General features: G+C 35.4%; 1 protein-coding gene across 3 annotated transcripts in view; it reads right to left on the reverse strand.

Moving 5' to 3' along the window:
* CUL3 (cullin 3) overlaps window positions 1–17,669 on the reverse strand; it is a 113,785-nt gene that overhangs the window by 27,236 nt on the left and 68,880 nt on the right. For all 3 annotated transcript variants that reach the window (XM_070773164.1, XM_019977746.2, XM_070773172.1), the window contains 4 exons: window positions 8,142–8,302; window positions 7,379–7,493; window positions 4,445–4,673; window positions 369–514 (listed from right to left, as the gene is read on the reverse strand). In XM_070773164.1, the coding sequence (XP_070629265.1) occupies window positions 369–514; window positions 4,445–4,673; window positions 7,379–7,493; window positions 8,142–8,302 (651 nt within the window). The remainder of the gene's footprint in view (window positions 1–368; window positions 515–4,444; window positions 4,674–7,378; window positions 7,494–8,141; window positions 8,303–17,669) is intronic.

Here is a 17,669-nt window from a genome sequence, read left to right on the forward strand (position 1 = left end):
TATATTCATAATACTGTTTGAAAGCAAAATATCTTGAAACAAAAAGTCACTAAAACAGTTATTTTTTCTAACACATGAGGGTATATAAACACTAAGGCATACAAAGAAGAACAAACTTTCATTCTTGACACTATTTAAATAAGGTCTTCATCAGATAAGCTAATACATAAAAAGAAGTGGCTGAGTTTGGCTCCCTGATATAAACATACGTACTTTCCAAAATTCCTGAAATATTTACGATAATTACACATATTAACCTACCACTGGAACAATTCAGTCAAAATACATACTACATCACTTTGTAAAAGTGATCTTTTTAGCACGACAAAATTACTTTATGATAAAGAGAATCTTCTGTATTTACTTACCTGGATATAATCTACCGGATTCTTTCCTTCTCCTTCCTCAGAAACAAGGGCTTTACCTTGTTCCCTTAAATAGGAACTCATACACTCACACATCGTTTTCAAACCATTTGGCACACGACTAAATAACTTGTACATGCAAGCAAGGTCTGCAATCAGAATGAACACACAAATTGGCTACATTAAAGATTAAGAAAAAAAAAACTGAATATCTGTTCATGCTGATTTGTGATATTTAAAGAAGCTCCATTATGATAATTTGATGACCCCATAAAAAAACTACTAAAAAACAAAATTGCAGCAAAATGGGGCTGGGATGGGGGAAAACTAGTTAATGATTATTATTGCAACTTACAAAATACATCATACAGATGAGATACTAAGCATCAATAAACGGTTGTGGCAAGTTTTGGTTTGCATGGAAGAGATGTCCAAATAGCATAAGAAACAAAGTCACAAAAAAGGAAAACTGAACTTTTGGGTTCCTATGTAATTTATCCAATATAATTCTAATTTAGAAACTAGTAATACAACAAAACAACTATCAAAAGAATAACTTTAAATTTGGTATGTCCAATTAAAAAAATAAATGTGGTTTAACTGACAGTTAATGTAAAAAGAGGAACTTTAAAAACCAAGAAAAGTCTTACAGGTATTTTTGAAGCATGTCTATCTCAAAAGTTCAATGCCAATAGTGGCAAGAAATAAATTTCATTACACATCATGGTAAAATTCATGTGAAACTTACAGTATAAACTCCTATGTTTTAGTATTTTCCTCGGAGCAATCCCTGGTATTTTTTAGGAGGTGATCTAAGCCAATATCTGTATTTGAAAAACTGGCGTATCTCACTACATTGTTTTTATTTAGAATGAAAATTCTAGACTGCCTTTTACAGAAATAAAAGGTGGAGTTGAGATACTGCTTTCCTGTATGTCTAATGTATCTCTGAAATAAGAACTTACTGGAAGAATACAATGTCAAAACTTTACAATGATATAAAAAAAGGTTTTATAACTGAGAACTTTTAAAAATGGAGTTAGAACAGCACCTTCTAGATCAGGGGCTGTTTTCTGTAAAGCATCAGACAGTAAATGTTTTAAACCATGGATCATATGGTTTTTGTTCCAACTACTCAATGTTGCCATTGTAGCCAGAAAGAAGCCATGGCTAATACATAAATGAATGGTCATGACTGTACTTCAATGAAACTTGATTTATAGACACTGAGATCTAAAACTTATATAATTTTCATATGTAATGAAATATTACTCTTTTGACTTTTTTTCCAGCCTAACTGGTAGTGGGCCAGATCTGACAGGCTGTAATTTGCCCACCTTGTCTGTATTTATAAGAGCAATTTAGATCCTAAAAATACATGGATGCAACTTTTATAAAAAGGGCTTCAAAATTTGTTTCAATGACTTTCAAAAGTTTTTGGACAAACTTTTTTTGAAATGACTTTCAAAATGACTTTCAAAAGTTTTTGGACAAAGTATTCTCATCAACAATGTATGTCCAAAATAATCCACACAGAGCAAATCTTATAGTATCTCACATTTGGTATAAATTATAACCAAGTTGGCCCATGTTAAAAATAAATATTATAAATGCAACAGAAATTTATGGATATGTACTACAGTAAGCTTTTGTTATCAAATACCTCTAACAAAACAGTTTCCAATTTTGTATTCTTTATTCCTATGCTATTATAGTTCTGTTTATATGTTGTATATTTAACTGTATATAAACTAATAAAATTTCATTATATATAATCCACTGTAAATAAATGGATGGCATAGTGGAGAAAGTGAAAGAGAAGAAAAATTATTTGGCAAGCAATTAAATATTATTTGTTTACACTGAAACAATAAAATGATACTATGTGAACTTAATTTCATAGTGCCATATGCATTTCATGATCAATCCAACTAATCCTCTACTCATGGTGGGAAAACACTTTCACTTTCTGATCTATAAGACATTTGGCTTCATAATGGTGAAGTTGCATCTCTGACATATTCTTGACATATTGTTCAAGAGCAGGTCCTAGCATAATTAAGACATTTTGCAATTAGGTTTCTAGTGGAAAGCCAGGAAAACTGAAGCCATGATTTTTAAATTTAATTTAGCATCACAGAAAGCTGCTTACTTGCTGAGAACATTAAGCACTAAACAGAAACTATGGTAAGTGGCTATTCTGATACTCCACCATTTAGGTGCTTATTAAGCAGTTGCCACGTGTTAGATATACTTAATGCCTTTAACACAAGTCTCCATGCAGGCTACAGATACTATAATTCAGGTGTGCTCAATCATCTCTCCATCAAACATTTCCTAGCCTCTTAATCTTCAAGCACATTTAATCTCCCAACTCTTAGCCACCCCCACCAAACATGAATAAGAAAGCATTAACTCAGTAACTAAACAATACATTAGAAAATTGATTCTCATTCTGTTTAAGTAAGGAAAACTGCTTTTCATAAAGTCCTCATCTGCCAGAGATCATTAAGATTGGGGTCATCAAACTATAGCCCATGGAACAAGTATAGGCCACTGCTTGTTACTAAACAGTTCACAAAATAAGAATGCTTTTCACATTTTAAATGGTTGAAAAATAAAAATCAAAATTTTATAAGAATACAAGTTTATTCATTTATGTTATTGTCTATACCTACTTTCTATTATAGCAGAGATGGGTAGTTTACTGTATGGTCCACACCCTAAACTATTTATTCTCTCTCCTTTTAGAAAAAAATTTTGCCAATCCCTGACTTAAGACAATGGGCATCCAGGAGTAGCTTATTTTGGAAAATATCCTTAAAAATGATTTTTGTTTTGCTTTTACAAAAAAGCTTTATCGGAGTGTTTTTAAAAAGTAACTTTCTCTAGCTTAATAAAGACAACAAATTTACATGCAACTTTTCTGGAAGTTAAAACATATATAGAAACATAATCATCTGAAAATACAAGGCAAAGATTCCACTAGAAGAAGAATGGAACAACCTCTCTTCCTACTATCTTTCTTTTCCCTTCTCTTACGTCTTCCTGTCTTTTAAATTATTAACTTAAAAAATTGTTTCACTCCCTACCTAGGAAGTCAAGGTAGGGTCATAGGTCATAGGCAGTATGTATTTCTTTTATAAGTACGTGGCTATAATGTTGCTAAGACTTCACCCAGCACCAGATTTACTTTTTAATACCATGTGCTCTATGTGCTCGTCTGCTCAGTCATGCCCGACTCTTTGCAACCCCACAGACAGTCCACAAGGCTCCTCTGTCCATGGGATCTTCCCTGACGCAGGGACTGAACCCACATCTCTTGTGTCCCCTGCACTGGCAGGCAGATTCTTGATCATTAGCACTACCCTTTTATTACTGTATCAGTGACTTAGCAAGTTCCAGTTTTAATGCGAAGCTTCAGAAATTAAGAATGAGGACAACATAACTGTTCTTCGTAATTTGTCCCAGGGTATTCCCTATCACTTCAGGAAAATAAGGTAAATAGTCAAAAAAAGAGTAAATGTTAGTTATCTCCAAAATGTTTACTTGTAAGCAATACTCCTTTCTCCTTGTTCAGTCTATAACTTAAGAGTTCATCTAAACATGTCAACATGGAAGACACACAAATTTTTGCATTTTTGGTACCCTTATCACAACCAACTCCCCAAAGGAATGCATACAAAAATTTAAGACTGGAACTTCAGACTGTGGAGAGTGTGGATGAAAAAAAGACTCTAAATGCCCTGGCATAAAAAAATAAAGTACAGGAGCAGGTCAGGAGCTCACCAGCCTCATCAACATCATTAGGCTTTATCTTCTGGGTTAAGAAAAACACAAAGTGAGGAGACTGAAGATGAAAGAAAAAATCAGCTATTCAATTCACTAGCAACATCTAGAAACCTTATTAAGTGTAAAGCTTTACTGTAAAATCCTATCAAAGTACCAACAGTGATAAAGTGATCAAACATCATGACTTCTTGAAAACTGATATTCATAATCTTCAATAGAAAAAAAAAAAAAACGAGAACCTGGCAGACCTACAAGAATTTAATTGTTTTTCAATTGCTAACACTTACCTTCTGTCTTGCCATTTTTCAACATATGTACTAGTCCCGAATTCTCCATTTCTACTATAGTTTTCATGTGCTTGGAAATGAGTTCCCTCTCAACCACCTTTACAATCGGCTCTTCAGTTGATTTGTCAAGGCAGTGCATCACTCGTTCTATTTCTTCATTAATTCTAGCTTCTACTTTCTTTATATATACTGAAGCACTGTTTTCTGCTAGAAATTTCTGGCTTTCCATCTGCAAACAAAAAGCATGATTTTTTTCTTTTTTAAACAAAGCAGCAAAATGTGCTTCTGCTTTCAACTCGGTTTCTACAGTGTTTCTCATAAACCAAACTAAATATCCCAAGCGCTATTAACATTTTATATACTGTCTATAAATACTCCTAGCATCAGCATATCCTTTAAAGCATTACATACAACTAAATTAATACATTATCCTTAAGCAGCATTTTTCAAACTTTGCCAGTGTATTCCGAATAGCAGAAAAAGTAAGCATATGCCAGTAAAAGTTGAAACTACACAATGAAGCATCTGACTTCAAGTGAGAGTGAAAAATTATTTGTTTTAATGTAAAATTATGCCTAAAAAGATTCATCCGATTTATCATAGTTTTGCTGCCATACTGGTAGTTACTAAAGTCCTCCTGCCACCCTACTCCCACTCTCAAAGGAATATATATAAAGTCTGAGAAAGAGCTTTTCAATAACTATCAATCTTGTCTGCTAACACCAGTCTTACAGAGAAATCTCAGTAAGTTTTAAATGCTGACCCTGACTTTAACCTCATAATAAAATTAACAAATATATCTAAAAATTATATAATGTTAGACATATTAATATAAATGATATACAAATGTAATAGTATTTTCCATTCTCTTAATAAAAAGTAGTTTGAAATAATTTAAGTTTTTAGGTGTGTGTGATAATGGTGTGATACACATTATCACACCAAACAAAAATCATGGTGAGACAACCACTTCACTATTACATTAATATATATATCACTGTAATATATTTTGGAAACCTGACAATTTTCTACTTTATTTCTACACTGTAATGAAAGAAATTAAAACAAATGCAAATGTAAAAACACTGTAAAAAATATCCAGAACTAGTTGTTGCATTATTAGAAAATAGTTTCCTACATCATAAAATTAGCATTTCATAAAGCATGGTTCAGGCTTACCAGTACAGGCCATAAAAATCTTCCTGATAGGTTACAAACTGATTTTTAAAAACCGTGGCGGGGGTGGTGGTAGGGTGATGTGGGCGGCAGTGTGCAAGTACGTTCGTTTGTTTCTTTACTGGTAAGTGACAGCAAAATTTCAGGAGTCCCACATTTATATACACCCAATGCCTGGAGATGGAGAAGGCAATGGCACCCCACTCCAGTACTCTTGCCTGGAAAATCCCATGGACAGAGGAGCCTGGTGGGCTGCAATCCATGGGGTTGCAAAGAGTCGGACACGACTGAGTGACTTCACTTTCACTTTTCACTTTCATGCATTGGAGAAGGAAATGGCAACCCACTCCAGCATTCTTGCCTGGAGAATCCCAGGGACAGGGGAGCCTGGTAGGCTGCTGTCTATGGGGTCGCACAGAGTCGGACACGACTGAAGTGACTTAGCAGTAGCAATGCCTGGAGAATCCCAGGGAGGGGGAGCCTGGTGGGCTGCTGTCTCTGGGGTCACACAGAGTCAGACACGACTGAAGTGACTTGGCGGCAGCAGCAGGAGAAGGGGACGACAGAGGATGAGATGGCTGGATGGCATCACCGACTCGATGCACATGAGTTGGGGTAACTCCGGGAGTTGGTGACGGACAGGGAAGCCTAGTGTGCGACGGTTCATGAGGTCGCAGAGTCGAACACGACTGAGCAACTGATCTGAACGGCTCTTAAAAATGACCTACTGTAGAGTAATTGTAACTTTCTGCTTATTTTTAAAAAGTTTATTACTGAAATTGAATAGTAAAGTTTTAACTGAGTCTACTTTAGCAGTACTACAAAGCTCCTACTATAAACTGCTCAGATGGTTGAGGCTTTCAGGAAGAATGCCCAATTACCATGACTCTATAAAGACTGTCTTGTCTGTCACAGTACTCAGTCATTGTTATTTCATTACAAATCAGTACTAGTTTATCCTTACTTTTGGCCATTCAGTTGGTTTGGGGTTGTAGATACAGCTGCAAATTTGTATCTTATAATTTCCTCATCAATAGCTTTTAAGACATATAGATGCACTACAGGATCATACCTATTATCTTATCTATATTTACTAGTAAATTACCAAAAGCCTGAATAATGAGACTTCATTGGTGATGTACTGCCTGTGAATTTATGGCAAATTACAGTAACATATAAATATTATAAAACTTAAGGTTATTCCTTAGTTTCTATGTTTTAGAAACATATAAACATAAAATTTGTTAAAGATTTTTCTTTTTGATGGAGACCATTTTTAAAGATTTAATTAAATTCGTTACAACACTGTTTCTGTTTTACATTTTGTTTTTTGGCAGAGAGGCACGTGGGATATCAGCTGCCTGACCAGTGACTGAACCCACATCCCTGCACTGGAAGGCAAAGTCCCAACCACTGGACCATTAGGAAAATGCATATAATTTCAAAAAATCATAAAACAATGAAATCCTATAAAGCAATTATCCTTCAATTTAAAAATAAATTAAAAAAAATCATATGTCTAAGTCCAACCTCTTCGATTTATTTCCAATAAGCTCCTTCACTGGAATGTGAGCATGTAGGGTTGGTGTGCTGAAGGGTATAAAATTTGCATTCTTTTCCCCAATGGGCCTCAGGACATAAAGGTCAAAGTGTTTAAATTAGTAACTATATTTGGTAATCTTAAGAACATCTTAAAAGTATGTATTTATATCTTATACAAATAAATACATAAGATATTTGTATCTTATAACTGATTACCTGAAAAAACTCTGCAGACATTTCCAAAAAAGGAGCCTCAAAATCTTCTTCATAGACTGATCGTCCTTCGAGACCTAATATCATTAACATCTGGCAAGCATTTCTTATTGCGCCTCTGTCAAAAGAAGTTAAACCACTTGATAGTAAAAACACATTAAAGATTCACGTGAAACATGCAACAGAAGTAGCGAGAAAGACTTTCAGAACAACTTTAACGAAAGTGCTCAATTTCCCATAAGCAACCGATTTATAACATGAGGATTTAGAACAATTTTAATTGGAAAGCACACTGTACAGTTATTTATCTCGAGTTGTCCTCATGCTGTTGTAACTTAGAATATGACTTAACAAAACGGGTACAAGTTCTCAGTCATTTTAGACTATGTTCGACATTTTTTTCTTCACATACATTAAAAATAAATGCTAACCAAAAGCCCCTTCAAAAAAAGACAGACAAACATGTTATCAAACAGAAAAAAGAACAAAATGTCAGCATTAAAAAATACACAAAAAATAAAAAAGATTAATGGTTGATTTGCTTCTTAAAGATATATTAAACAAAAGCTTTAGGATGGTTTCTTCTAAAAATAAATGTCTGCTTTTCAGTTAAAATCTAGCTAACTTTGCTAACTGTGACATAACGTTTTTGAGTATTTTTATAACATGCTGCTGCTAGACAAACTTAAAATTAAGACAGTGAATCAATTCTCAAGATATAACCACTAAAAACCTAAACCCAAAGAGTTTAGAAAGACTGTCATACCGGTCTACAACCTCTCCTTTCCGCTCCCTGGCAATCATATCCAATAGCGTCTGCCGGAGATGATCCCTAATACACCCATAGCGTACAACTTGATCTCGGAAAATAATTAATCCCAAATTGTAGACATTCTCCACATTATTTTGTTGTACATATACACGGTCCTGCAGTTAAAAGAAAATCATAATATAAACATTAGTAAACTCTTGCGTACAGAAAAATAATCATTTTGTGTTACAAAAGCAAAGGAAATACAATTTCAAAAGTGGTCAATTTTTCAGGTGAGAAACACTTCAGGCAGCATGGAATTTTCTAGTACCTCCCAAGTTATATAAAAGTTATACATAGTTAAGTATTTACTATTTACAATGGCTACTGAAACAATGGTGATAGGTGAAGATGACCCATTTACCATAAGTAAAAGGGAGGAAAAAAAAGCACTCCACCCAGGGAGAGAGACAAGTCAGCAGAAAGGAGACAGGAGAAAGGTAGACAGCAGGCAGGCAGGTCTTCCCTTTTCCCCAAAGCCATAACCTGCATGAACATGGTTCTTATTTTCCTAAATACTGTACCTGAAGGTGATATTCTTTAAATAAAATCGAGAGCTAAATGAAATAGAGATACATGTGACTTAAGCTGGCTGCTTATTGGTAAATGTTGCTGCTAAGCCGTTTCAGTCGTGTCCGACTGTGTGACCCATAGACGGCAGCCCACCAGGCTTCCCGTCCCTGGGATTCTCCAGGCAAGAACACTGGAGTGGGTTGCCATTTCCTTCTACAATGCATGAAAGTGAAAAGTGAAAGGGAAGTCGCTCAGTCGTGTCTGACTCTAGCGACCCCATGGACTGCAGCCTACCAGGCTCCTCCGTCCATGGAATTTTCTAGGCAAAAGTACTGGAGCGGGGTGCCGTTAAATGTTAAAAGTTCCTAAATGCTTATAACAGAGCAGCATTCAGTATTACATAATTAAAACACCCCTGGCTAATGCCATTTCGGATTATTTACTAGTAGTCAGTCATCTTACTTTCAAGTTCTTACCAGCATGTTACCAGTGTTTCACTTAATATAGCACAGATAATCCAAAATTATTGGTCATGGAAGGCTCATTTTGTGAAATACTTAGAAATCTGTATTTACATCAAGATACACTGAAATAAAACTACTCTTTTTCATTCACAAAAGGATTAGTAACAGAATTCCATTCTGTTCTTAACCAGGATGTCTCTGGGCTTTGGTGGGCCCGCAAACTTCGGAAGTTTTAAAAATTATTTTGTGTTTGTTCATATTAATACGTAAGTATTTTGGGAAGAGTCCATAGCTTTCACCAGATTCTTAAAGGAATCTGTAATCCCCAAACAAGATCCACTAAACTGTATCTCTGAACTTTCAAAGGAACACTGTACTAAAAGCAATACCAAATAAAGTACAAGCTAAGTAAACATGAACATCATATCATAATAGGCATTAAATGGCACTCATCTTTTTTTTTCCAATGGCAGGAAATGACATTTCTGTTTTTATGTAAAAATACAAATATACAAAATGCAAACATATAAAATTATAGTTGTACATAAAATATACATGTACTCATGACCTTTCTAACCAATTTTTATCTAATTTTTTGAGAGTAGTATAGCCTCTCTTCAGACACTAGTCCTCCAACTTTCATTCATCTCAAACAATGGTCCATTCCTACGCTACAAGGAAAGCTGCTCTTTTGTTAATCTTTGGTGCTTACTTTCTACATTTTATACCACATTTTTCAAACTGTGGTAGCAACTTCAGTTAAGTTCAAAATTTTCACCGGTGACTTCAATAAATTCCTGAATTTCACACTTCTTTCCTTGAGATCTTAAATTCTAAGTTTCACCCTGTGCACATCCCTCTTTTTTTAACGGACTCACTTTTACTGAAGCTTACTCATGAACTTCAAGGTCCAACTCTCCCCCACCCTCCAGTATCATCCTGATTCTGGCTTACTTTTCAGCATAAAACAAAACGTATTCAATGAAAACTGACAAAAACCCAGTAATTCATAAAGCAATGAGAATTATTTTTATTATAAAAATAGTCACTCCAATTAAAGCATAAATTATTTATAAATTTTTTTCAATTTTGAACATAAATATCTATGGCACAGAATCTGGACCAAATATAGAATCACTCTTACCCAATGCCACCAAAACCAGTTAACTGATTAATTAAAGTGGTGAAACAGGAAAACCATTACATACATACACACACCACACTTGCACCTTAAACATTTTACTTTAAAACATGTGCGTGTTCACTAAAATACTTTTTATTTGAACATGCGTCCTGTTATTAGAGGTCAATGCTGTCTTTCTCAAATATACTCATTCAATGTAAATTGTCTAGCATTTCCACTTTCAGTTTTATTAAGATGGATCGTGACCAGAGATAATCGTGAGGCAATCTAACTGTAAAAGGCCTTCTAAATTTTTAGTTTCCACCCTAGACTTTTAAATTACCAAATAACCCAATATTTAGCGATTTGCCTTTGTCAAGTCTTTCCAAAACATTCAATCTAGTCTGCCAAATAACAAACTGTATTGTTTTACACACTATTCTACTGATTGACACAATATAAAATTATGTAGAAACAGGAAGTACAATTAGCATAATTTGAAAACAAATACAACTGACTCTCAGTAAGGAAAGCTCAACTGAAAAGAACAAGACAAAGATATACTGAAAAGTAGTGGGATAGCACTGAGAGAATGTCTACCAATCAGGCTTTTCACGGCTAGAGCAGAAAGTACTGTCAATTCCAGCAAGTACTGTCAAGCTTCAATGTATTACATGCCTCTGTAACCGTCAGCACATCTTGTAGGAGATATATAACATACATATACATAATACATATTAGCAAAGTTAACATATGCCTTCTAAAATACCTCTTTCTTAAGAAACCAAATGTTTCTAATTTAGGATAAGAGAAATGTCAAAGAACTAGATCGGATTTTATTGGTTTTGGTGAAAGGCAATTACCTTTAAGAATTACAGAACAAAAGATGCAGCAATGTAACCTTCAGAGTAAATTAAAAGTGTTAAAGTGAAAATTTTTAATGTTCCCCCTTTTGGCTTTATTGTAGTTAATTTATATGCCATAAAAAATTCACTCATTGTTAAGAGTATGGTTCAATAATTCACAGTCCATTTCTATACTGTGTAATCACTGCAATAATCCAGTTATAGAATATAGTTCCGTCACTCAAAAAATCCCTCCAGCCCTTCTGACATTAATTGTCACTATCAGCACCTCTGCTTTTTCTATAATTTCCTTTCCTGGACATTTCATAGAAGTGGAATCATATAATATGTAATCTTTTTGAGTCTCATTTTTTACTAAGCGTTAAGATTGCTAAGGTTCATTAATGTAACACATATTAGTATTTCTTTCCTGTTCAGTGCTGAATAGTATTCCACTGCATGGATATGCCACATTTAGTTTACCCATTTATCAGCTAATGGATATCTAGGGCTGTTTCAGTTTACCAGTTGTTTCCAGTCTCCTACAGGTAATGCTGCTATGCACACTTGGGTACAATCTTCTTGTAGGATGTATGCCTTCTTTTTTTTTTTTTGGATAGATTTCTATGAGCAGAAGTATTGGCCACATGGAAATAGCCAAATTGCTTTCTAAAGTGGACATGTCAGTTACAGAATTCTTCTTAAGATGTCTGGCCCTACCATTAACTGCTGGTTTGATTCTGAGTAAATCATTTATCCACTCTGGTCCTGGGTAACACAAAGGGCTGGTAAAAATACTCTCTAAAACTCTGATTTCCTTTGAAGCTTAACTCTCTGATCAAGGCTTAGCATATACTAGGGATCAAGACATGTATCACTATTACTTCTTTCCTTCTGTTATCCGTCTCCTCTGGCCTGGGTTTTTCCCCTCTCAATCCTAAACACAGTGATGCTATCATTCTATAACCATATGGCCTATGCTATGCTATGCTAAGTCACTTCAGTCGTGTCCGACTCTGTGCGACCCCATAGACGGCAGCCCACCAGGCTCCCCCGTCCCTGGGATTCTCCAGGCAAGAACACTGGAATGGGTTGCCATTTCCTTCTCCAAATGCAGGAAAGTGAAAAGTGAAAGTGAAGTCACTCAGTCGTGTCTGACTCTTAGCGACCCCATGGATTGCAGCCTAACAGGCTCCTCCATCCATGGGATTTTCCAAGCAAGAGTACTGGAGTGGGGTGCCATTGCCCTCTCCGCATATGGCCTATAGAAACTGCTATCTTAAGTCTTCTGGCAAAAAGACAGAAAGGGAGCCTGGTGCAGCTAATAAGCTCTTCAGGTATACTGCATACAGAGACAAACAATGCTTCAGAGTAGGAGAAGCCAGGTATAATGGGACCACATGGCTAGGGTATTCAAGGAAATCACACAAAATTTACATCCATGGAAAATAACTGAGGACATGGGAAATACTGATGCTAAACCCTGTCTTTCAATGTGAGACTGTCAAGGTGTATATAATGATCATAATTAAATGACATAATATTAAGAAAACCTGTTAACCCTGAAATTTGACTATGGATACCAGAGAACTAACAAAGAGAGAAGGAAAACCTGCAACCTTGAGTGTGGCTACTTAAAATGAGTAATACCAAATGGTCATTTATATTGTTTGGTACATGTGATTGATAGCCATCAAGCAAAGTAAAAGCTACACATGCACACATTTAGGTGTTTACATGTGTATGAACAATAACGCAGGCACACATTCACAATAAACTTGTGATCTGAACATGATAAATATTAAAATATTTGCTGAATGAACGTGCTAAATCTTTTTACTGTTTATTAAGCACTATCAGAAGGACTTCAGCCTGTGGGTACACAAGAGCATTTCATAACAGATTCTAATAGGAATCTTTGTTAAAAAAATAAATGGCTAACTTTATGTTAATACAGTATCTATTTAGCTGTAATCATTTAAATCACTGCAGGACTTTTTATTTTGTATATGTGTCTATGTGATATTTAATTTGACCAAAATGTAATTTGTATGAGTTCAACTTCAGTCAGTTATCTACTAGACAGATAAGCACAGGTAGAAAGTTGGTGGTTGCTTCTATTTGACTTTTTAAAGCCAAAATAAATTCCTTTTTAAGGCATTTTGAATTCAAAAATGTTCTGAAAAATCCATGTTTCATCACTACGGAGATAAAACTACATTTAAAATCTCTATGGTTCCCTCTCGGGAACTGCTATTCCTAGGCTAAGCAAACCTTTTCCCCTTAACTGACAGCTTCACCGAGACACCTAATTCACCTCGATACCTAAATACCTAACTAATATATAAGAGGTCAAACTCAGAATGCAAAAGTATTCTCAGATGGTCCAAGACACACTATGCAAAAAGAAAATTTTTTAGGAAAGCTAAATCTATGCAAAGTCAAGAAATGACTGTGTAAGTGGGCTAAATAGTTTCATGGAGTCAGGGATAAATAAAAACAGTAACAAAAATTTGGTAATGAAGTTCAAAAAGTAACTCATACTATTTAATTTACCCACAATAAATGGTTTGGGAAATATTTTCAATCAACAGTCATCATGTCATGAAACAGCCAAGGAAAGAACAAATTATAAGCTCTTTCAGTATCATTCATATCTAGTCTCACCGAACAATGTTTTCTTGTAAGATTAAATGGGTACTCAGGGAGCAAATTCTAACCTTTGGGTAATATTCAAGTCTGAAAACTTAGTACTATAAATATATATACAACATTCCTTTGCCTCAATTATAAAATTTAGGGCAGATCTTCATCATTTTTTTGCTTCAAATTCCAGTAGTTCAGTACTTTCGGTAACAACACTAAGGAACTAGGAGCAGTTATGGTTTAGTACTCGTTTGTCTACACTTCCTGCTTGATCCCACTTATGACCAATGGCAGCTCTTTAGGCAAAGAGCACTTTTTGAATCTAAGTGTATAGCTCTGAAAGTTGGTTTATCAAGTACATTGCCAAGATGGTTAATAAAACTTAATTCTTCTCTCACTTTCACTCATTTTTCTTTCCCACATCTCAAGGCAAGATGACCTATAACTGCTTTCATTTATTTTTTTTACAAGAGAACAGAAAAATAGGAATGTAAATCAGGTTAAAAATCTTTATCAATACTAAATATTTATCCTACTCATAAACTAGAGATAAATCCTGAAAAATTAGACTCATTTAAAAGAAAAGACACACACAAGAAAATACCGCTATAATAACTAGCTACTGTAGGTTTGAACCTACTTTCCCAAATTTAATCACCAGGCAATCTTTTACCAACAAGTTATAAATTTAAGTGTTTTCAAAAACAGGGTTCACTTTCTAACCACAAGTTAAGATGGATTAACACAATGAAGACAGAAATAGAAAATTTAAAAACAAAACAAAACCCCAGAAAAGCAACAAAAAGGTTCTATGGCAGAGTTTACAGTAGGGGTAAAACAGTCTAATCAGAGCAACGGTTGAAGAAGTGTCCCGATATTTTTACAGAATGCTAGTGTCTGACTACATTGCTGAAAAGGCATCCATAAGATATGAAATAGTAAACTGCCCAGATTAATACTTCTGAATTTAACAGAAATGTTACTGGTTAATTCTGGATAAAGTGAATGAAAAAGCACAGGATACAGTGTCCAAAAACCTGGCTTGAAAACTTAGCTGCATAACTAAAGTTCAAAGTCATAATTTCCACCAATATAAAATGGGCCCCAATCTCCCTCTTGGGAACATGAAGGCCGTTTAAGGCTGTGCAGCTCCAAGAAATTCTATTATTTAAAAAAGTCTTTTTACTGAATGTTACAATATTACTTCTGTTTTATGTTTTGGTTTTTTGGCCATGAGGAGTGTAGGATCTTAGCCCCCTGAGGAGGGATGGAACCCACAGGTCCTGCATTGGAAAATGAAGTCTTAACCACTGGAACGACCAGGGAGGTCCCCAAGAAATTCTACTTTACAATAATTCCCGTTCATCTCAAGAACTTTATCTTAGGATATGTGACAAAACAAACCCCTAGTCATGTTTCTCTAAAGCTATATAACTTGCACCGAATCACAAAATAAAAGCACTGTTTCCTACTGCAAAATTTCACCAATGTAATGGTGGGGAATAAAGCAACAACGCTAGAATACTGTCCCTATTAGAACCATACCAATTTTAATAATGTGATTATAAGATTTTTAGAAAAGAAGACCTGTATCAGAGAAGCGATATCATTCAGTGTTCATAAGCACAGATTTATGAGCCAGACAGGCTGTCTTGATCCTATCTCTACCATTTACTAGGTGTGACCTTAACATCTGTGTTTGTTTCTTCAATATAAAATAACACGTATCTCAAAAAGCTATTATCACGTACTTTCACTCTTTGTCTTGAAAGAATACCCTTTATAAAACAAACTCCTTTCACAATAACTATAAAAGTAAGCTACAATATTACCACCTCACAGCCATCAAGATAGTTACTATTAAAAAGGAATAATTATTCAAAAAGATGCATGTACCCTAATGTTCACTGCAGCACTACACGGAAGCAACCTAGATGTCCACTGACAGATGAATGGATAAAGAAGACGTGGTACATATATACAAAAGAACATTGTTCAGCCATAAACCGGACTGAAATCGAGCCATCTGAAGGGATGTGGAAGAACCTAGCGGCTGTCATACAGAGTGAAGAAGTCAGAAAGAGAACAACAAATACTGTATATTCACACACATATATAGAATCTAGAATAACGACACTGATGAACCTATCTGCATGTAGAGCATGAACTTATAGACATAGCAGGTAAAGGAGAGGGTGGGATAATGAGAGTAGCACTGACACATGTACATTACCATGTGTAAAACAGATAGCTAGCAAGAAGTCATTATATAGCCGAGTTCAGCCCAGGAGGAAATATACTATGTATACATACAGCGGATTCACACTGCTGTACAGCAGAAATTAACACAATATTGTAAACCAGTTATACTGCAACTTTAAAATAAAAGGTAAAGAAAGGAAAAACAACAAGCACATAGTGAGAATACGGAGAAATCGGAATTTTTGAATCTTGCTGGGAATGTAAAATTGTTCAGCTGCTATCGAAAAATAAGATGGTAGTTACTTAAAAATTAAGAATAGAATTATCATGTAATCCAGCAATTCTACTGTCTGGGTTTATACTCAAAAGATGGGTCTTAAAGAAATATTCTTACACTCCTATCCATAGCAGTGTTATTCAAAATAGGCAAAGGGTGGGAAAAAAATCCAAGAGACCATTGACTTGCGAATGGAAAAGCAACTGTAGCATATCCATATGACTGAGTATTACTCAGCCTTAAAAAGAAAGACAATTTTAAAAACTGACGTAACACATTTCACGTGTAAAACATTATGACTTCTGTATACACTACAACGTGCTCACCACAAGTTCAGTTTCACCATCTTGCCTTGCCCTCACTCCCCTTTCCCTCTGTTAACCACTAATCTGTTAAGGAAAGAAACTCAGACTCAGATTACAACATGGATGAAACTTCAGTTGCAAAAGGACAAATATTCTATGATTCCACTTTTAAGAGGTAGCTAGAGTGGACTACTTCATACAGTCAGAAAGTACAGTGGTGGAGACCAGGGGACTGAGGAATAGGGTGGGGGGGGATGGGGAGTTACCGTTTAATGGGTATCAGTTTTGCAAGGTGAAATTCTAGAGATGAATGGAGGCAATGATAGCTGTGTAACAGTATGAATGTATTTAACATCATATGTATTTTAAAATAAAACAAACAAACAAATACTGTTTAAAAGCATCAAAGAGCACCAAAAGCCATCTGGATTTGCGGGACCAATGTTCTGGGAAAAAGGCAAGTATACTGAGAAGAGTCCTACATTTGCCTTCACTCATTCCCTTGGGTCATCTGTTGTTCTCACAATACTTGGAGGCCAAGCAGAAAGTCACAGGTGGAATGGCTATCAAGTAGCCAAGGCTTCTGAGGCAAAAGTCTAAAGAAAAGAACCAAAGTTGTGCAAGCAAACTTCACTGAGACGTTTACTGACACATCATCTAAGCATGGATGAGACACCAAAACTCCAAACAGAAAGCAGCGCAGGGAGACTAAGAGCTGAACAGAGACTGCCAGAAGCCCTGCAGTGAGGTCAAGTCAGTGTTATCTTAAGGCGCACTAATGTGGAGACCAAACCGTAAACAACTCAGGCTTCTGACTGAGACCCCAGAAGGGATGGTCTGAAGAAAACAAAAAGGCAAACTAAAAACAGATCAACCTTAACAAAGCCTAAAAGCCAGTTTCATCTAGATTATGGTGATCTGCCCATACTGTGCCTGTCTGCCAGAAGAAAACTGCATTTCCTAAGAAGGAAGGTTATCATCACTCAGGGCCTCCACAAATTTTCATATACAATGTTGGAAAAGTTACCAGGCACAACAAAACAAACACCCCAGGATCCAATGTCTAAAAACTAAGACGAAAAGGCCCCCGGAAGTCAAAAGTATTCTA

This window comes from Bos indicus, chromosome 2 (genome assembly GCF_029378745.1).
Source record: "Bos indicus isolate NIAB-ARS_2022 breed Sahiwal x Tharparkar chromosome 2, NIAB-ARS_B.indTharparkar_mat_pri_1.0, whole genome shotgun sequence".
Classification (NCBI taxonomy): Eukaryota; Metazoa; Chordata; class Mammalia; order Artiodactyla; family Bovidae; genus Bos; species Bos indicus.